This window comes from Mauremys reevesii, linkage group 9 (assembly GCF_016161935.1).
Source record: "Mauremys reevesii isolate NIE-2019 linkage group 9, ASM1616193v1, whole genome shotgun sequence".
Lineage (NCBI taxonomy): Eukaryota > Metazoa > Chordata > Testudines > Geoemydidae > Mauremys > Mauremys reevesii.
The window spans coordinates 81675739-81698210 of NC_052631.1; the positions used below are offsets into that span (position 1 = coordinate 81675739).

The window sequence follows — 22472 nt, forward strand, 5'->3', positions numbered from 1 at the left end:
ATTGGATTTGCTTAACATTGTTTTGCTTAAAGTCGCATTTTTCAGGAACATAACTACAGTGTTAAGCGAGGAGTTACTGTACTTACAAACAAAATCATGCTTTTTACAAATCAGAGCTGTAAGCCAAAACATTCCCCATTTAGGGTTTTCCCATTAAACCTCCACCTTCCAAACTGACAGCCCAGTGATTGTTTAGGGCACATACAGGTAGCCACAAACTCCAAAAGATAAACAGTCCATTGAAATTAATACTGTTTTTAGAAATGTAGTTGGGTTATTAAGCAGCAATCGAGCAATGGTGAACTGCAACTAATTTTGCCAGTTTCTGATATTCTGGCAACTAAATTTTAGGAATACTGCTTTGATTCTCTCATTAGCCAATACTGACAATTAACATTACGTAGCTGGGCAGTGCACTTTTACATTAGAAAATTAGTATTTTATTATAGAGCTGCACAGTTGCAAAGATAAAACTTGCTATTAATGGCACAGCTTTTATTTTCACATTCCAATTACTACTTCATGGTGTATTGATTTACAAAACAGTTGTGATGTATTGTTCAACAGAAATATTACATGGTGGGTCAAAATTTACATTTGGGCCTTTGCCTAGTCTCTGTATACACAAACATGGAACTACCTTTTTTGCTTATCAGGGCCAGGGTCATAGTACTCAGCCCTATGAAGATTTCAGACAGAACTGTGAGGCTGCAGAGACTGGGAACTTCTTAAACCCTGGAGCACCCCAGGATTGGGTGTGCGCAGAGAAGAGTTCAAACTACTTTGTCTCTCCCTCGGCTCTGAGTTCTGTGGTCACCTCCTAGGGACTGTCTACATGGGAAAGTTTTACCAGTTATCCTGCTATAGTTAAACAGGTATTGTTATACTTTTAACCTTCTAAATTCACACCATAGGTTATATCAAGGAAACTTTACTAGGTAGAAAAGGCCTCAGAGGCATAGCACAGAATATCACCCTAAACATCAACATCATTAACTATTTTACTGCTCATCAAAGCATAGATGATGAGACATCATGAAACGTCCATTTCCTGAAGTGTGGAGGAGGGAGCAAGGGGGCATTTAAGACTAGTGGGAGGGAGAGAATGAAAGATAGAATAATTAAGATGTGTACACTTTTTACACTACAATCTGGAGTTGCGGGAAAGAAATCACAGGGGCTGCAATTGATTTCATTTTCCTGAAGGAGAAGGACAGCAGTGGCCACTCAGCTTTCAGAACTTCTGGAAACACTGAGTTAAAGCCAGGACAAATTGGTACTAACTAAAGAAATCTGTTAATCATGTTCTGTCTTCTGCAAACAAATAAGACCTCATGCACTGAAATATACACCTTGCCACTTCCTTAGAGCAGGTGTGCATCACACCTGGAAACATACTTCAATCAATGTCTTGTGTTCCCAGCAGATTTGTCATCATTTTGTGTACTTTTTTCCCCCTTATGCATAGATGTGTTAAGTATCTCACAGACTTCATACAATATACTGTAGAATTAGTATTAAAAAGTTTTATGAAACTGTTGTTTTGGGGAAGGAATAAAGGAAACTGTTTATGAGCGATCTTTATGAATCTTAACCTTTGTTAAAACTATAGTTTTAGGGAAAGACAAAGGCAATGCCATGAATTCTAAAAAGCTCATCAAGACATCCTCTTTCATGCTCAAAAGTAATACAGTCGAACCTCAATTATGAGGACTTTGGGAATGGAGGTTGTTCATAACTCTGAACAAAATGATATGATTGTTTTTTCAAAAGCTTACAGCTGAACATTGACTTAATACAGCTTTGAAACTTTATTATGCAGAAGAAAAATGCTGCCTTTTACCATCTTAATTTAAATGAAACAAGCACAGAAACAGTTTCCTGACCTTGTCAAATCTTTTTTTAAAAAACTGCGCCCCCCCCCTTTTGTTTAACACAGTACTGTACTGTATTAGCTTTTTTTTCTTTTTTTTCGTCTCTGCTGCTGCCTGATTGTGTACTTCTGGTTCCAAATGAGGTGTGTGGTTGACCTGTCAGTTCGTAACTCTGGTATTTGTAACTCTGAGGTTCTACTGCAGGGGTTCTCAAACTGGGGGTCAGGACCCCTCAGGGGGTCGTGAGCTGTCAGTCTCCACCCCAAACCTCGCTTTGCCTCCAGCATTTATAATGGTGTTAAATATATTTAAAAGTGTTTTTTATTTATAATGGAGGTCGCACTCAGAGGTTTGCTATGTGAAAGGGGTCACCAGTACAAAAGTTTGAGAACTGCTGTCTACTGTATAGAGAAACAGATGTTTGCATGTGGTCTGTTTTACTAATACCAATATCATAATTAAAATGATAGCTGATCAACATAGTCCAAAACCACACAACTTTAATAATCCATACGTAAGCAATATGAAGGCCCATGAAAAAATATCAAGTGAAATACTAGAACAAATGCATATATGTCTCTTTGATAAAAAGCCATTGGAGGAGAGTGTCAAAAGCAAAGTCAGTGACTGAAAATCACGCGGTCCTATTTCTGGGCAAATTCTCTATATTTGACTGGATATCTTTGATAGTTCCAAAATTTGGGGAAAATACCAGACCAAAGCTAAACATTTGAACGTTAATCCCATGTGTTCACCTCAAAATGAAAATCTACTTTTAAAGAGCTTGCTGCATAGGGACCAGCAAAGGGAGTCTAAGCACCAAGTTCAGCTCTGTTGATCAAAGTATTTAAACTGGGGAGATGCTGCTATTTTTACCAGGACAGAATATAGTCCTAAATATGTAACTTATCTGGCAATTTAGCTACATTGTCCAAGAAACAAACATGAAAAATATTTACTATTTTATTCTTACCATATGTTGATTAAAGGGATACCATCAATTTGAAAATAATATTTCTGTCTGAACTGGTCTATACCAGTGGTTCTCAAACTTATTTGATCAGGTCCCCCTTCTTTATGTCTGTAGTTATTTACACCCCCTCTCCTCCAAAAAGTTACATGTACAACTGCCCAGCTCTGAAGGCAGAACAGAGAGCAGGGGCTGTTGGATGGGCATACAGCTCTGAAGGCAACACTGCACCAGCAGCAGCACAGAAGTAAGGATGGCAATGTGAAAAGTGACATTAACAAATATCAATTTTCACAGCAGACTTAACGTCCCATTGCTACCCTTACTTTTGTGCTGCTGCTGCTGCCACGGGGGGCTGACAACCGGAGACACCCCCCCTCCACCTCCCTGTGAGGGATTGAGGGGGTGAGGAGGGGAAGGTGGGACATAAAGGGAGGCACCAGCTAAAGGTGGGGCATGTGAGCTCCCCACATGACCCCCCACATCACTCCTCCCCGCCCCCAGCCTGGGCCCCCATGCTCTTCCCATCCACTCCCCATACCACATTACTGGGGGGGGGGGGCTCTGTCCTCCCACTGCACCGGATATTGATTTCAGGCAAAAGGAGGCTGTACTTCCCCCAGCCCTTCCACCCAGCTGTGTCTCCTGGAGTCTGTACAGCCCTCGCCAGAGCACTAGGATGAAGGCGGTAGTGGTACAGCCGCACCGGAGGAGCTGCCAGTGTGGGGTGCTGAATCCAAGCTGCGGTTCCTGGGAGAGCCCTGCGGTTCAGTTCAGCACTGAACTGAACCGCAGGGCTTTCCCAGGAACCGCAGCGGTGAAAGGAGCAGAACGTGGGGCCGCCGAGTGGCCCCACACAGGTAGCTCCTCCGGTACAGCTGTACTGGTACCGCCCCCACCCCTGTCCTCCGGCGGAGCTGTATAGACCCAGGTGAGGCAGCTGCATGGAAGGGATGGGAACAGTACAGCCACACCAGAGGAGCTGCTGGCATTCTGCGCCTTCGCCATTGCGGTTCCCTTCTGAATGTGCGAGGGCCCCCCCAGGTGTCTGCTAAGGGGCATGTGACCCTCCCTGGTGATGGCGCTCCAGCTATTCCCTTTATCTCCCCCCCGCCCCGCCTCCTGAGTGGGTACAGCCCTTCTGCACAATCCCCAGGTGCCTTGGGCTGACAGCAGATGCTAAAGCTCACAGCTTGTACCTCCCTTAACACATTCCTGTGCCTTCCAAGGAAGGCACGCCCCATTATTTGAGAACTGCTGGTCAATACACATTTTATACTATTATAATTACTTCAGGAGTATGATTTTTTTTTTTTTAAAACACTGGCTCAATCTCTAATGTGGACACAGTTACACTGGTATAAATCATGCCTTTTAACAGCACAGCGTATTTCACATCTCATACAGAAATACCAGTATAAAGCAACTTTATACCAATACAGCCACATCCACACGCATCACGTAGATGAGGCCTTACACCCACTATTGTCACAAGTAACACCCAAGATTACTTAAAATGAACGTGATTAAAGAAAATATATATATTTTTTTAAAGATTACTTTGTGTACAGTCAATTCCATTGTTTTGTTGATGGTCAGGATGATATCAGTTATGAACTATGCAGCAGACAGTTCACATGCATGCTCTTCCCCAGGCCCTGTAACATAGTGCTCAGCAGAAAAGCTGAAACTGAAGATGTAGCAGGGAGATATCAGCACAGGGGAAAAAAGGGGTGGGAGAATAGTTGAGCAGAGAAATGTTTGTCTTGTTATTAAGCCCATCCAAAATACCCATTCAACCAGCAACAGGGAAGCAGAAAAGCCTTTATAAAGAACTTCCAAATGAATTTTTAAATTTATTTCAAAGCATAAAATTTTAAATGTGTTTTATAAAAAAAATTGAATTTTCTGAATTTAGTTCAAAAAATTCAGGTTGAGAGTTCTTTAAAAGAAAATTGAGATGGCAATAATAAAGAATGCCTGTTGGATAAGCACTGCCTGTAGAAATCTTGACATCAGTGAACCACATCACACAGTTTGGCTAGGGAATTTCCTCCTGTTTCAAGCTGAACAAGACCAAAGATAGACTGATCCTTTCCCCATGGTAAGCACTGTATATTGAAAAAGCACCCTTAGCTGAGACTACCCGTGTCTTGGCTATCAAGCTTCTTTTAAAACAACTCTTCCATCCACTCTGATGTCCAAGCTGCCATTACAGATTTTAGAACAAGACTGATAAAGTGTTTCAAAAACTTAAAAACAAAACCTTTGCTGCAGTATAACTAAACTCTTATTTATTGGTTAATTAATAGATTTATGGGAGCAGAGGACTGCCAAAAAGAATGATATGGAGGGAGCTCATTTTTGCGGTAGGGATTGCAAAAAGAGTATCAACATATTTTGAACAGTGGGTGAAAGAAACAGAAGTTAAACAGGAGCATATAGTCAACATAACATGATTTTGTCATTCAAATTGAATATTTATATATAAACATACTGGTGTATTATTTGAAAAAAGGTTACACTGAGGCCTACCTCATAGCCACGTTACTTCCATCAATGACAATTGGTCTTAAGTTGTCAGTGTTATCCACTACTTCATCTTCAAGTGACAGTTCAGGGCTGGCCATTTCCTTCGGGCAAGGACCCCTGGGCACCAGAGTACCACTACTACTGCCGACACTGCCTTGTCCCTCTGATTCACCCTTGTTGCCAAGTCTCACGAGTTCTGCCAAAATATCATTGATTAGAGCATCTGCTCCCAACTTGTTCAGCACTGCCTGGATCTGATCTCCAGCATACCCAAGCTTTAAAGCAAAATCCATTTTAGCCTGGTATTCCTTATCCAAGTTTATTTTACACTCTTCCAGTTTCAAGTCCTGAAGGATACTGCTTTGTGAGAAACTTGGACGATCCAGGCAAGGAGAGCGACAGAGTTGCCTATGTGGTTTAGTAGAAATTTCCTTTTCCCTCCACTGAGTATTGCTACAGCTGTTCTTGAAGCAGGGTTGTTCAGGCTCACTTTCTGAGCTTGTCCATTCCTCAGATTCAGCACTGCAGTCCCCAGCATCCTGTTCCACATTCTTCTCTTCTTTGGAATGCCTCTTCTCCATTTTCAACTTCTCCACCATAGACCAGGCCGTCATCACGTTCAGCTTCCAGCCAGAGATCTCAGACTTCTCTTTCACTTCCAAAGCTGCCTGGGATTCATACTAAATTGCATCTTGTAGGCTAATTGAAAGTGCACACAAGGCTGGAGTTCATCTGTCTTGCTTGATATGTGCTAGTGTATACAAAGCCAATATATAATCCTAAATAAAACACACAAACACACACAATTAGCTTTTGTCAAATTCTTCAAAAACGTTTGACTACCATGCTTTTATTTAAAAAGCAAGAGAGATCCCCAACCATTCAGATTCCAATTTAATTGTGTGTAATTATATATATAAAACTTAATGGCAATACTACTACACTTCCAACACAATAAATTCACAGTTGAAGTAAAAACACTGTCAGTTTATTGCCAGTCATAGGAGCTTTTGGGAATGAGTAATATGGTATGAGCATACAGAAGCACAGAAATTGACTATCCATTATTTTTACTCATAAGGTCTTTACATGCCTGCACCATGGCTAGCTCAAATATAACTAGGCAGGGTTCTGGAGAACATAAATTGTAACTTAGGGCTTGTCTACACAATGGAGTAATGTGCAACTACGGGGGTGTAATTTCCAAAGTGCATTAATGTACTGCACACTAGAAGTTCCCTGGTGCACTTTAACATAGTACTGTTTTACAAACAGCACTCCATTAAAGCACATTAGGGAAGGGAAACTACTTACCATGTACAGTAACTGGAGTTCTTCGAGCTGTGTTGTGCATATGTGCATTCCACTGACGATGTGCACGCGCTTCGTAGTAGAGATGGAACTCTTTTTGGCCAGCAGTACTTGTAGGGCATACATGTGCTCTTCAGTGCTCATGCTTCTGCACCAACATTTGGTTCCTTCTCAATGCAGAATCCCTTACAAGAGGACTCTGAGGTATAAGGGATGAAAGGGCAGGTTGTGGAATGTACATATGGACAATAGATCTCAAACTCCAGTTATTTTACATGGGTAACTTTCCTTTCTCCTTTGAGTGATTGTCTATATGCCCATTCCACTGATGGTGACTCCCAAGCAGTTATCATATTTAGGAGGTATAAGCTTAAGCAGTTAACAAAATAATGATTAAAATGTTGTGTTGGATTTAGAGGCTTCTCCTCAGGTATAATATCACGTGAACATGTGAATTCACACACAAGCAGCAGCTTTACAAATGTCAGATATTAAGTTTCTCAGTGATGCTGCTGATACAACTTGCACCGTTGGTGGAGGGGCCCTGATCGTAGCTGGTGTCTCTACCTTGGTCACCTCATCACATTTTAATACAATCAGAAATCCCATTACACTGTCTCTGGACTGAAACCACAGAGCCTTTCATCTTTCCCTCAGCGAAGACAAACAAGTTTGGCAATATTCAATACAGTTTCATTCTATTCAGGTAGTAGGCTCTCCTCACATCTAATGTATGCAAGATTGCCTCAGATTTGGATGCATGAGATTTTTGAAAGAATCCTGGTAGGTATACTGGTTGCTTGAGATGGAAGCCTGTGACTACTTTAGGAAGAAATTTAGGATATGTCTTCATTAATACCTTATCTGGGTAGAATACTGTATATGGAGGGTCAGTCATGAACACCTGAATCTTTCCTACTCTTCTGGCCAAAGTTATCACTATCAAAAATTCCATTTTCACTGACAGGTGTAATAGATCTGAGGCAACCAGGGGCTTGAAGATGAGTCCCATGAGTGCTGTGAGCTCTAGATTTCAAGTCCCGAGGTGGGTCTTTGATAGGTGGGAATACTTTACTTAGGACTCTCAAGAACCTTAACACGGTCGTGTGATCCTCAATAAGTAGGTGCGCCATGATCAAGCTAAGATCTTTAGTTTGAGTAAATCGAGAGTCTGCAGGATTGAAGGGTAATGTGGAATCAATTATTTCCACTGGCACCAATGAGAGCACCTTGTCCATTTTGACAGGTAAGTTTGTCTTGTCCTTTCTACTGCTTATCATAACTTCCATAACTGAGGAGGTGCAGGCCTGCTCTACTGATGACATCCATGCAGTGAGGTGCAGGGGATGCTAGGTTCAGGTGTGGAATCTGTCCCTGGTTCTTACACAGGTCTGGAAGCAGAGGTAAGGTCCTGGGCTAAGATACTGAGAGACTCAATAGATTTGTGAACCAGAATTGGCTAGGCCATGCTGGAGCTATAAGGATTGGGTACTGATGGCTGAAAAGACACCTATCTATACCATATGAAGCACATGCACACCATCAATGGAATGGCATATGCACAATATGTTAGTGCACTTTAGAAATCACACCCCACATAGTGCGTATTACCCTACCACATAGACATTTCCTGAGTCCCCTTCAGTCCCTTTCTGCCATCACATAAAACTGTTATATTTATGACATACGCAAAGAATTAGAACATAAGAATGGTCATACTGGGTCAGACCAAAAGTCCATCAAGCCCAGTATCCTGTCTTCCGACAGTGGCCAATGCTAAGTGCTCGAGAGGGAATGAACAGAACAAGATAATCATCAAGTGATCCAAATCTAGAAACAAACAAACATTTTTCCTGAAAGGTTGCAACATAACACCACTTTATTTCTCAGAATACAGAAATCTAACACACAACGACCAAACACAGAGAGAGGCACAGCAGGCTGCAACCTAAGGCAGAGAGACAACTCAACCCACCTTGCTCCAGACTGGCTCTTTTGCAGACTGAGTACTGAAAACCCAGATCACATGCTTCCCTACATGCTTCAATATACCACAGTAACCAATCAAGTTGACAAGCCAGAACCTGTTAAAAATCACTATATGGTAGGCTAGCAGATAGGCAGGAGTCACTACAGAGATGCACAAGGGCCCTGTGAGAGAACTGCCTTGGGCTTGTTGTTTTGTGCTCATAACTCATTAAAAATTCCTGAAACAAGAAAGTACACAGCAATATTTTGACAGAGGGCCTGAGGACCTTACCCATAGTTAGTGTTTCTTGGCCAAAAAAATTGCTTAGGGAGTTTTAACAAGAAACTTGTTAAAGAAACAACTAGACAAGGTGGTCTGTGAAAAGTGATATCTGAAGTAGGCTAAGCATTTGAAAGATGGCTATTAATAATTATAAAAGGAACTTTGTATCCTCAACAATCCATGCCTAGAAAAAATGATGAGTCCAAATCCTAATGTATGTATAGCTAACTGGACAAAACAGATTTGAAAAGTGGTGGAAGTAGCTAGCCCTCGATCGGGGGCTTAATAAGAGGATTGCTGCTATCTGATCAAAAAGAGAAACTGACAGACTGAACAGATTGTTCAGAGAGAGGATTGCTTTCAAGAAATCTGAGCTATTTATTTTTCTCTTTTTACTCTGCAACTAAAATGAAAATGCCTTCTATATTTAGTTTATGAGAAGTATTTATCTAGATGTTACACAAACCATTTCTTTTCTTTTAATTTCATTTTCTGTTTTTAATAAATCTTGTTTTTGTTAAGATTATTGTTGCACAGATAATTTTTTGGCAATGGCCCCAAAGGACAGAGAATCCGGTAACCACTAAGGAGAGGTGCTGAAAGGCAAAGAGTTTCCGGAACCTATTCTCTTCTCACAGTCTCAATCGAGACTCATAGACAAAGGTGTCCTCTCCCAGTGAGCTGTATTGCCATTAGACTGGGGTGGGGGTGGGGGTGTCTATAAGGGCTTGTTGTCATGTACAGCACTAGTGATTTAGTGAAGATGCTACTATGCCAATGGGAGAGCTTCTCCTATTGGTGTAGTTAATCCACCTCCCGAGAAGCAGTGGCTATGTCAACAAGAGAAGCTCAAGCTCTCCCTTCGCATAGTGCTATCTAGACAGGGTGTCAGGTTGGTGTAATTATGTCGCTCAGGGGTGTGGATTTTTCACACCCCGAGCGATGTAGTTATATCAATATAGGCCTGTCATGCAGACCTGGCCTTAGATGAGACACTGAAAGACCAAAAAAGAGACTAGAGTTGGCTGGGTTTTATGTCAGGAACATTAACACCACTTAGAGGAAATTTACATCTCTTTCATGTTCCTTTCTTCACTCCCTTTCATGCATCTTCCATCCCTTTAGAATGAGAGCAGGGATTAAAAGAAAGAAAAAATTATCAAGGGAATACATAAGAACCAAGTAAGTGAATTATTTATCCAGAAGAGCATCTATCATATAGATTTGCATTCAGAAACTTTTTTTTAAAACAGATTCCTGCTCCCCAAGAGATCAAAGTGGCTCTTATGTAGCTTCTGTGGTCTAACACATCAGAGAGCAATATGAGAATTACTTCCCTGATGTACAGTGATTGACTAAGGTTGTTGGCTAAAAATAAGTATCAGAATCTTTCTTGAAAAAAAAAAACATTACTGCACATACAACATAATTAGAATCAATGTAGTGTCTGAAACTGTTAACTTCCTTTTTATTTTGAAGCTAAAAAGTACCCGAACTAGCTTTTCCATCCTAAAAATATGATAAAAGAATTGTTCCACAGAAAGAAATGTAATAGCCACTAAAATTAGAAGGCCAATAATGGAAGTGCTGACTAGTATTAATTATAATGACGTAAAATAAACCTATAGTATTATTTAATATAATAAAAACATTTTATTTTTAAAATTGGTCTTCCCCTTGTTCAATGAAACCCTGCTCTGGCACTGGGGACCTAGGCTTGGCACATCCCAATGCTGTCTTCCCTGGTTGCAGTCCCACAAGCCTGCCTGTAGCCAGAGCTTTCCACAGAGAGTGGCAGTCCCAGGTTGTCAAAAAGTTGTCAACAAGCTGCATGACAGTTGCCAATATCCAAATCCCATTAACATTAAAGTCAATGGGACAGGATCAGTTCTCTGGAAAATGATGCTAATAATAAAAAGTTGTATTTAACAGAATTGAAATGGCATCCACCATATTTGCAAAGTACAGATTATCAATTTATTCTATTTTTATTAATAATTTTAAGAGTAATAAACTTAATAATCGAAGTAAGAAGCCACTTCACAAATGAAGCTGACAGATTTATCTGAACAAGGAATTATTTTTATTTTTTAGTATGGAGCAATTGGAGAGTGCCCGTCATCATAGTATCTGAACACCGCTACTACTATTAAACTGGAAAGAGTCCTGTGGCACCTTATAGACTAACAGCCGTATTGGAGCATGAGCTTTTGTGGGTGAATACCCACTTCGTTGGATGCATGCATGTATTCACTCACGAAAGCTCATGCTCCAATACGGCTGTTAGTCTATAAGGTGCCACAGGACTCTTTGCTGCTTTTACAGATCCAGACTAACACGGCTACCCCCTGATACTTGATACTATTAAACTGTACATTTACGTAAGGCCTTTCAACTCAGAGATATCAGACCACATGTCACTTCATTTACATCAATCACTACCCACAGAACTGCAACTAGCTTTGGGGGAGAATCCAGGACAGGCCTTCCAGCAGCAGAAACGCAAAAGAACTTTAGGAAATGCAAAATAACTTCAGGAAAAGAAGTGCACAATAATTTACGAGAACCATTCTGGGTCACAAAGTATCAGACAATGTTCAGCACTGTGGGGAGGTTTTCCTCTTAGAGAAACCCCTCGTGGGCAACCTGTCCCTGAGGCTTCTAGCTCCCTGCAGTCTGACTGAGAAGGAAGCGGTCATCATAGACTTTATGACTATCAAGGTTGTAATTTGAGTTGGAGCTCATGAAGGTAAAGAGTCCATGTCCACTCTGGCTCAGAAGGTCCCTCTACAGGTGGTCTAGAGAGCCTGGTTCAGAAGCAGGTCTCACTGACTTGGTCATTAGGAAGTCCTGAAGGTGAGCTTCCCTATCCTTCCTAGCTCAGGAACTGAATGACTTGCAAATCATACATTTACTGTGAATATGCAATTATCCCAGACAGTAGAGGCATTTTGAGTATCCATCCGAAGCTGCGAGAGCTCGCTTGCACGAAGGGCAGTGTTTAAACCTAGGTGAATCAAATAATGCTACAGCAAGTAAGATCTAAAGGTTGCAACAGGCAACTGAACTACTAAAGCTACTAAAAACTATTACTATACTCTAACTGTAGAAGTAGTTAGTAAGGCTATCAAAAAGGCAGGCAGTCTCTTCAACTGTTGGGCTGTCTCTCTAAGCCGTGAGTCAGTGAGAGGAACTGAATAGTGGCAGGTGCGCCTCACCCTTACATGCCCTCACAGAGAAGCATGAGGACATGTGTACCCGATGGGTATTGATGGCTGAAAAGACTCCCATCTTTACCATAAGGTGCATGCACACCATAGAATGGGCATATGCACAAAAGATTAGTGCAACTTTTACTCCTGGGGGAATTCTGCACCAAAAAAAAATAATAATAAAAATTCTGCACACATTATTTTAAAATTCTGCATTTTTTGTCAAAATAATGCAATATAATCCAGCTAGTTTCAATTATTTTGGTAATTTATTTAAACTCCAATACAATGGATGGAGAATGGGAGTGGGGAGCACTGGAGGAAATCACCAAACCCCCTCCGTCTAATAGTAATGTAGCTAGTATTGACCCTTTACTTCTAATTATTAGTCAACAAATATATGCAGCCATATGCTCAGTGCTGCATCATAGGCAACTGACGAGCAAGTGAGGGCTGGGGTCTCAAACTCACAATTTATACTGGCTACTGACCATCTCCAAAAAGATCAGTATAAAACAGTTCATGGAGCACATTTTGATAAGGAGTTTTTTCAGTCCAAAAATTCAATTCTAATCACTAAAGCACCATAAGCATTTATAAGGCCATACTGTCCTTTACAATAAGGCTGCTTTACACCATTTTGACAATGTAAAAGGAGCCTTAAAATGTTTACACCTGTTTTATACTCCTGGGGGAATTCACTAAGAACAATGGGATCAATTCACTAAGCAGGCAGGCTGCTACATTCTCCTCTGCCTGAGGGAACAGAGCATGCCCCATGCCTACCTCTTCAGAAATATCCCAAAGCCCTGCCCCTCCACACTGAGCATGCTGCAATAGCAAGTGGAACAGAGTGTCTCTCTCTCTCTCACACACATACACACACACACGACTACCCAGGGCCCCCCTACTCAGGCAATGATTTATGTCGCTACCAGCTACTTTGGGTGCCCAAACCGAACTGTCTGCACTGCCAAGGAGTGGCCCATGATCGTTCTTGCGGCTTCCCTTTGCTTCCCCGTCAGAAGTCACTGACGCAGAATTCCCCCAGGAGTAAACTTTAATGTTCTTAGGTTTTTAAGGAATTCTCAAGGAAAAATTAATTCCATAATTCAGAACTGCAGGGCTATGTACCAACACCAATAAGTGTCTTAGAAACACAGAGAGGGAAAACATTAAGAATTGTTATTAGTCAACAAATATATGCAGCCATATGCTCAGTGCTGCATCATAGGCAACTGACGAGCAAGTGAGGGCTGGGGTCTCAAACTCACAATTTATACTGGCTACTGACCATCTCCAAAAAGATCAGTATAAAACAGTTCATGGAGCACATTTTGATAAGGAGTTTTTTCAGTCCAAAAATTCAATTCTAATCACTAAAGCACCATAAGCATTTATAAGGCCATACTGTCCTTTACAATAAGGCTGCTTTACACCATTTTGACAATGTAAAAGGAGCCTTAAAATGTTTACACCTGTTTTATACTCCTGGGGGAATTCACTAAGAACAATGGGATCAATTCACTAAGCAGGCAGGCTGCTACATTCTCCTCTGCCTGAGGGAACAGAGCATGCCCCATGCCTACCTCTTCAGAAATATCCCAAAGCCCTGCCCCTCCACACTGAGCATGCTGCAATAGCAAGTGGAACAGAGTGTCTCTCTCTCTCTCACACACATACACACACACACGACTACCCAGGGCCCCCCTACTCAGGCAATGATTTATGTCGCTACCAGCTACTTTGGGTGCCCAAACCGAACTGTCTGCACTGCCAAGGAGTGGCCCATGATCGTTCTTGCGGCTTCCCTTTGCTTCCCCGTCAGAAGTCACTGACGCAGAATTCCCCCAGGAGTAAACTTTAATGTTCTTAGGTTTTTAAGGAATTCTCAAGGAAAAATTAATTCCATAATTCAGAACTGCAGGGCTATGTACCAACACCAATAAGTGTCTTAGAAACACAGAGAGGGAAAACATTAAGAATTGTTAGGGTTACAAGGCTAGCTCCACCTCTGACCCCTTCTCTGGCATCTCTGAGAACAACCACTTAGGTCTTAGGCCTCATGCCTTTACCTCCCTAAGGTGCAATCACACAATTCTCTAGGTCTTAGACAGGGTCCTGATCTACTGTACCATGCTTTCCCAGCAGGCCCAACCAGTTTTTCCATTTGGGAGATTAGGACCAATGAATTACAGTGACCCAAAAGAAGCCTTCTTCAAATGGTCTATTGTTTAATTTTACAGTAGGAACAAAAGAACAAATTACATAGGTGCGGAGAATGAGGCAGTTATGTGTAGTATTATTTATAAATATAATCTCTTTTGGGCTACCTGTAAAATATTCTCCTGTCTGAATAATCAAAGGGGTTAAAGGAACCAAGCAGGGAAGGCAAAACAATGACACAGATAAAAGTCCTGAAGAAACAACAGGGAAGCTGTTTACTGGGGAATAATGCCTATCTGGCTCCATCCATGTTAAGGATAGTTTTACTCTTTCCAAGTCTGAGACCAGGTCTACACTGAAAAGTTAAGTCAACTCAGCTACATCGCTCAGGGTTGTGAAAAATCCACACCCCTGAGTGATGTAATTAAGCCAACCTAGCCCCCGACTGTAGCCAGTGCTAGGCTGATAGATGAATTCTTCCTTTGATCTAGCTACTTCCTCTCGAGGAGGTGGATAACTACAGTGACAGGAGAGCCCCTCCTGTTGCGGTAGTGATCTCTACACTGAACTGCTACACTGCAGCTGTGCCACTATATCATTTCAAGTGTAGACTAGCCCTAAACCTATGTTCAAAGGGAACCCTAAATCTTAATATGCTAGGCTCAGGAAGTAGGTCGGCTGCCCACTGATGCCAAGAAACACAGAGACAACATGTGTCCTGTAAGCAGGACAGTCTGCTTCTCCCAACGAGAGATGAGGGGTTACCTTGTCTAAGGGGAACTTACAAATACCTGCAAGGAAAGATTAAGGTATAGATAAGGGGAAATCAGCATGTAGGACTCTTTGAGTAGCAGGGCTGTCCAGAGGGGGGGCAAGTGGGGCAATCTGCCCCAGGCCCCGGGCCCTGCAGGGGCCCCCATGAGAATATAGTATTCTATAGAATTGCAACTTTTTTTTATGAAAGGGGCCCCCAAAATTGCTTTGCCCCAGGCCCCCTGAATCCTCTGGGTGGCCCTGTTGAGTAGTGCTGTTTCTGTGTTACTGCAAACAGACTGTCACAGGCTCCTGAAGGGAAACTCTTACAGGTGCTAAACCTAGTTGGGCCTGTTGTGTTAATATGGTTGGGAAACGGAGGCCGCAGCCGAGATATCCAGTCTAAAGTGGCTGGAGGAGTACATGGTTCCACCCAAAGTAAGGTGCAGGAACCCAGGTCTGTAATATGAGGGGTGCACCCAATAGGGACAAAAAGGGGCCTAAGGTATGGTGTGCCCTGTAACCATGACAATAAGAGAAAAGAATTTGTAAAAGAACAAAAAGGTCTGCACACATCTACCTTACTTTCTAGGCAGGCCTATCTTCCCTCACATCCCAAACCTCTGGGGGCCTGGGTCTCAGCCTGTTCCCCAAAAGTAACTACCCCAGAGAGAGAGAGAGAGAGAGAGAGAGAGAGAGAGAGAGAGAGTTCCTGTTTTATGGCTCCAGTTCTTTATTCTCTCTTCCTTGCTATTTTTAGCCCAGTTAGTCCAAAACCAGTTTGGTGGGTTCTGCAGGAGGCCAAGTCAATCTCCTCCAGGCAAATGCCCTCCCCCATTGTCTGGTAATAACCCCCAAGTGTTTGTTGAGGGAGGTCATATCTTGCATGTCATTTTTACATTCCTGTTTGTTTTTCCAACAGCTTGCTATTAAACTAAACCAATATATTCACAGTAAACCCCTTACAACAGACAAATATATTGTACTAAACAATTATTACAAAGCAACTCCAAATCAGTCACACGAAGTATCAAAATGTTTTCATAACCTTTCGTTTCCTCATTCCTCGGAAAATTTAAATTACAAGCTTTCCTTATAAAACAATTTCCTCCCTCCACCATGCACACATAGTGATGTGCTCTTGTAGGGTTCCACATGAACAACAGGAATCTGGCATTTTAAAAGAGCTTTAAAGCATGTCTTGACAGAATAGTTACACATTTAAAGAATTACTTGAACTTTGCAAACTTAGAGAAGAAAAAATAAAAGGAGGCTAAATTTTGAGCCAATCAATCTAGAAATGAGGGTTTGGTTTGAATTGTTAAATGATAAATAAGAATCACATCTTAAGTACTATAAGTTACTGGAGAACCTTACCCTAATTTATTTATTTTTAGACAGACAGATAGATAGATAGATAGATAGATAGACAAATTTCCATTCCAAACAAAGGAGTATTTCATGTTTTGTTAGTTAGGTTTTTAGAAACATACACTTGTTTATTAACATCATGCACCCAAGGCATATCCCCAACCTTATGTGTACACTGTTACTTCATTATGGAAACTCCTTAGGTTCAGCAAAGATTGTTTCCTCTGGTATACTTGCAGTAAACTACTGTGTCAAGTATTTAATAGCTACTTTCCAATATACAATATGGGTATTATCATCCAGCTTTCTACTTGGGACAGGAGTTTAACTGGGGCTCAAATTTGCCATCTCAGTCTACCCAGACCTGAAATAAAGGACATACCAAAAAATAACAGTGTAGAAAGATTAAAGAGATATGATATCAATGGGCCATATCATCAGCTGATGTAAATCAGTGTAACTCCACTAATGTCAATGGAGCTATACCTATTTACACCAGCTAACAATATGGCCCAATGTCTTCAGCAAAGAACAACATTTCTCAAGTTTAAGCTTTGTATTTCTGATGTAAATTATGTGGCCAAAATGAGAAGCAGTAGAATAGTACAGATCCAAGTTTTAAAATCTTTCCAATTCATCCCCTTCCCAAGTATTTTTTTAAAATAAGTATTTTTCTGCATCTTTACTTGATTACATAAATTGAAATGTCACTTTTTTTTTTTTTGGCTATTTAATGGTATCATGCCTAATTTCTGGATCCCTGGAAAATAACCCTAATCCTTTCACCGGTGTGAAACTGGTCATAAGTGGGTAGGCAGAAGTTCATGGGCTTGGAAGCAGTCTTAAAAGTTTAAGGTTTTGAAGTGAAAGGGGAGCATACAAGTTAAAAATCATTAACCACCAAATAAAGAAATTTCATTTAATCAAATATTTTAAGTAATTTGTTTAAACCAAGTATTAGAGGCTTAACCTAATTAAATTCTATGAGAAACATTTATGCAATATTTTAAACCACTAGAAACGGCATCCTTTCCCTTAACCCCCATACAGGGTATGTCTATACTACGGCTGGGAGTGTGCTTCCCAGCGTGGGCACAAAGACATACACTAGCTCTGCTCAAGTGAGACCACTAAAAATAGTAGGTTGGCCACAGTGGCAGCTCAGGAGACGCACCTGAGTACATACCCAGGGGGGTGGTAAGGATTGTACTCTGGCCGCTAGCTTTAACTGTTACCTGTGCCACTGTGGCCACACGCTAAAAATAGCTGTGCTAGTGTGCGGCTGTCTACCTGTGCTGAGAAGCACCTTTCCAGCTTCAGTGGCTTCTACTTAAAAACACTATAACAAAAACCCAGTAATATAAAATGTATAGCTATACTCTGTAAAAATATGATCCCTGAATAAAAAAGGAGCACCTTCCTTTCTTATTATTTTTTTCTCTGCTATTACTATCTTGTAAAGGGAGCAGCCCAAAGACAAGAGTTTCTGTCTCTATTCACAAATTTTAGGCTTACCAAAACATAGCAGTCATTGTAAGGATGATGTTACACAGCATAACTAGAACTGGAAGCAACTGGATTTACTCAAATTTTAGAACCAGGTTTAAAATAGTAATGAAATACCTGTGAGCACTGTTATGCTACTACTCTTCACTTCCACATTTAGACTTAAAAAAAAAGCCAACTTAACCGCACAGGTCAACTTTGCTCTCAAAAGATATTTTTTTACTAAAAATAAAGTACTACCCATATGTAAATGTCATTGCGCTCTCTCTTTCACACATACAAAATGTGCTTTCATATCTTTAATTCATTCATATTTTCCTGATTCCACAATATCCTTAACTTTATGTTTTTTAACACCACAAATAAATCGCACACGTTTCTCTAGAGACGAGATATTGTTTTAATTAACTAAAACAATATATTCAAAACAGAAAGCCAGGTTGGCCTGAATTCAAAACTGATTTAAAAACATGTCAACTAGACAGTCCACTTTAAAAACAAACATTGTCACTGCTGCTAGCATACTCACTTCTGTTGTGCCTCTAAAGAAAGCAGCTCAGTTCTAATCCATGTTGGCAAGCTGTATTGTATATTCACAAGGATTGCTTTCTGCCAGACTAAGTGTGTCAAGGTTTCCTAGTCTTTGGCCACTGGTGGATGTGTTATGAAAGCTCCTTCTACTAAAACACGCCCACTTCCATGACTCACCCAGGAGTTTCTTGTCTTCATTTTTTTTTTTTTTTGTCAACTCTTGGTGGAAAACTGTTAACTAGGGGAATTCAGCTGTGTCATTCCTCTTACATGGCAACAGAAAATGCACTGTCTGTGACCTAATGATCAGTATTATCTTTGAATGAATAATTATGAAGTAGTAATTATAAATTTGTTTTAAAATAGCTCCAGTTAACTTCCAACTAATTTAAAACTAAATCACGTTACAGAATTCTCTCTCCTTGATAAGTCATGGATTCAGTGACAGAAAAAACACTACAGTGGAAGAGGTTCTGTCTGTCCCCCACTAGCCCTCTTCCTCAGTTTCTACCAAGCCATAACCAGCACAAGTAGAACCCATCATGTATCTTCCATCTCTCTTGGGATAAAGACACAATTAATCCTGACAAGAACACTTATTACCAAGTAGTGTGCCAAGCACTGGGCATCTCCAGAAGGGTGTGTACAAAGGAATTCTTCCACTTCTGTAGCCCACAAAACAGTTGCAGAACCTTTTCACAGTGACTACTTCAGCCTAATGGCTCTAGACAACTCTCTATGCCACAAATTCCCACTACTGCCAGGAGAAAATCAAAAGATCTTTGTGGCAGCAGATCCCCTAGTTTTCCCTCTGCTATAGCCGAACACAGGGATTCCCCCTATGGAGCTAGACTCAGCCTGTGCAGAGAGAGATCTCTCGCTGCAGTGGCCTTCACATCCCATCCAACCTACCCATTTGTACAGCAGAACTGCACCTACTCCACTGTCACGAGAACCTCCACAGGCCTAGGAACAAATCCAGCCCCACATCTACATGCACAGAGCTTGCAAATTTGGGGGAAACATAACATATCTCTGCAGTAGCCACTAGTCACCCACATTTGGTTCAGCATATTTTCTGTCCTAACAGTCAGGAGAGGAAAGCGATTGTGTAAATACTTTGTTTTCCCAACATTTAAGACTGATTTTCAGCATTTTATAAGCTTTGTTTGACACACTTTCACTTCGTTACTCAGTATTAATTCATAATTTGAAGATTTGAGAGAATAGACTACAGTATAGCCAAAGCAATAATCAGGAAGAGTCCCATCAGCAAAAATGTTGACATCTGATTAAAAACATTAGCAGTCCAAAAACATTGATGTCTGCGAGGAAAAACTAGTATATTCCAAAACTCATTTTTTCATCTAGTATTATTTACAAATCTTGGAAGTTTAACATGCCTGGTTCAGAGATGCTAAACTGGAAAAAAAATGCTTCCAGAAATCTTATCCAGCACCCTGTTTCAGCAAAAATGGAGCAAGAACATCTCAGAAAGGCAAAGCAACACTACTATTACAGATCATATGGAAACAGCATCTTCTCACTAGAAGAGACTGGAACTCTATAATAAATAAATGGAATGCTTGGTGACCCAAGATATGCTGCTATACAAAAGGCTTTTATTTCCTTATGTGGTTTACTAGTCTTTACTGTTAACATTAAGTTGTTAAATTATTGCCAAAAACATGTTTAATAGTTTAAGTGAGACTTTATCTAAAAGAATACTTCGTATTTATGAGCTCTGTGTGAATCTTTTTTACTTCAAGAACAGTTCTAAATACTTTCTGCCAAGTCTTTTTTAATCATTCCTACAAAGTACTGAGCCAGAACGCTGCAGCACATCTCCTCAGCAACACAGGCTACTGTGAGTATGTCACACCTGTCCTCTGCTCTGGTTTCCCATAGAATTTAGAATCAAGTTCAAGGTCTTGGTCCTTATCTTCAAAGTGCTGCATGGGCTGGGCCCAGGATATCTAAAAAACCATCTAAAGCTCCAGGACAAAGACTATAGTCAACAACTACATTCCTCTGGCAAAATGGAACTCTCAATATGAAGAATAAAGCTTGTCTGTGTGGGAGATAGAACTTTCTGGGGACAGTCTGAGACTGCTGAATGAACTTCCCCAAGAACTAAGGGCTGTCACAAACCTCACTAACTTTCTGCTCCAAGTGCAAGGTCCATTTCTTTAACCTTGCCTTTTCTAACACACAGCAACAGGTGTATATATGTATTTTAAACAAAACAAGACACTGCACAGCACACACTTCGCCCCCAGGGAGAGGATTAAAGAACAAACACATGACAGATGCCTAATCATACTACATAGATTCTATGATGATGAGCACAGTAAAAGAACCTAAACAGAATAGCCAGGTAGAAAAATGCATGTACTTCCTTTAGAGAATCTCTACAAATCAATCTCTCTCTCTCTCTCTCTTTCCCTCTTCCCCTCTCTATACAGCTTGGAGAGTGCACTATTATATGTATTCTGGTACCTCTCACAATGTGCAAAGTGCAGTCTGAAAAAAATAGGAAGATACAATCCCTGTCCCAAAGACCTTACAATCTAAGGCCTTAATTCTCAAAACACTCAAGCACATGAATAACTTCACTACATACTAAATCCAGTTTAGTAACTTGAAATGTAGACATGAAATGTTGTTTTCTCCTACAGTACTGTACTTATTTTGGGTGAGAAAGTCACATTGACTTTCACTGGGACTTGTGCTCTTAAATGACACAGGCACTTTTAAAATCCCTACCCTTTATTCCTAATTCTCATAGGCTGTAGTCAATAAATAAAATAAAATAAAAACTTTATGGGTTCAGGGGACTGAAAGTGTAATATGGAGCCTTCCACTTTTAGTTAATTTTTAATACAAACCATTACTCAGTTTGCCATGCCTGTTCAGTTGTCTGCAAGAGGTGAGTTTATGGTACTTATCCAGTTCCTAGTGACTACATGCCCAATTCACAAAAGATATAATCACAATTGGTTTCCTTGTTGGCAATCTGTTCAGACACCCCAAGGAATGAAAGGGCCAAGGAAACTGATGTACCCTCTAATCCCAAGAACATATTTCCTTTCTCAACACAAAGTCAAGGCTAGGATACATTGACAGGATGGTCAGAGAGAAGCTTGCACTGCTACTGACCATGCTGCATCTCTCCAGTATTTTTTTTACAAACACTAAATTCACTTTAAATGAAGAACAAAATCTAATAAAATCATTAAAATGAAAGGGAGGAAATCCTTTATGTTTTATTTGAGGCAAGTGTTATATAGTGTATATCTTTCTCTGTGCCCATCTTTCATCAATTTAAAATTGTTTTGGAAAGGCTGTTTCTAAAAATATAGATAGGGTATTGAGGATAACCTATTTCCATACACACTTGTCCTTTTCTTACAATGCAATACTAGTCTAAATGACAGAATTCCCCTTCTGTTAACTAGAGTGAAAACACTCGTGAATGGAAAGAACAAAACCTTGCTGGTTTAATCATGCATTTCCTGCTTCCCCATGTGACCTGTAAAATGTAATCTTAAGTTTCACAGTACAAAACTTCCACAAGTCTTGAACATTTTACCAAGATCCTGTTTTATTTCTGCTGAAAAATCTTAATTGTTTTACATCAGAGGTATACTTTTAGTGTTTTCAACTTGAGGGACAAATATTTCAGAAAAGTCAAGAGGTCACAATATATAGCTTTGGGACAGATTCTCTGCTCTGTTCAGCTTCCTTTGTGACAGGCCAGTGTTGCACAGGGAGCAAAAACCATCTGCAAATCCCTTGCTGAGATTCCCATCATGCAGGGCCAACATAACTGGATTCTTTGCCTCCCGCCCTGAAGCCTCTGGTGGAAAGGGAAATGCTGTGGGCAGGAATGGAAAATGTTGTTTTCTGCCTATCCCCAGCTAGCACATAATCCCTACAGGACTGTTCCCAACTGTCACAAGTTAGTGCAGCCCCCAAGCTGCTGCAACCTCACC

General features: G+C 40.7%; 1 protein-coding gene across 15 annotated transcripts in view; it reads right to left on the minus strand.

Moving 5' to 3' along the window:
• ZC3H12B (zinc finger CCCH-type containing 12B) overlaps nucleotides 1-22472 on the minus strand; it is a 92946-nt gene that overhangs the window by 11771 nt on the left and 58703 nt on the right. For 8 of the 15 annotated variants that reach the window (XM_039487623.1, XM_039487630.1, XM_039487628.1 and 5 more), the window contains 2 exons: nucleotides 6691-6886; nucleotides 5380-6155 (listed from right to left, as the gene is read on the minus strand). In XM_039487623.1, the coding sequence (XP_039343557.1) occupies nucleotides 5380-5990 (611 nt within the window). In that variant the 5' untranslated portion in view covers nucleotides 5991-6155; nucleotides 6691-6886. Of the gene's footprint in view, nucleotides 1-5379; nucleotides 6156-6690; nucleotides 6887-18475; nucleotides 18583-22472 lie in introns of those variants that run through there. The other 7 variants (XM_039487634.1, XM_039487635.1, XM_039487632.1 and 4 more) reach the window with 3 other exon arrangements.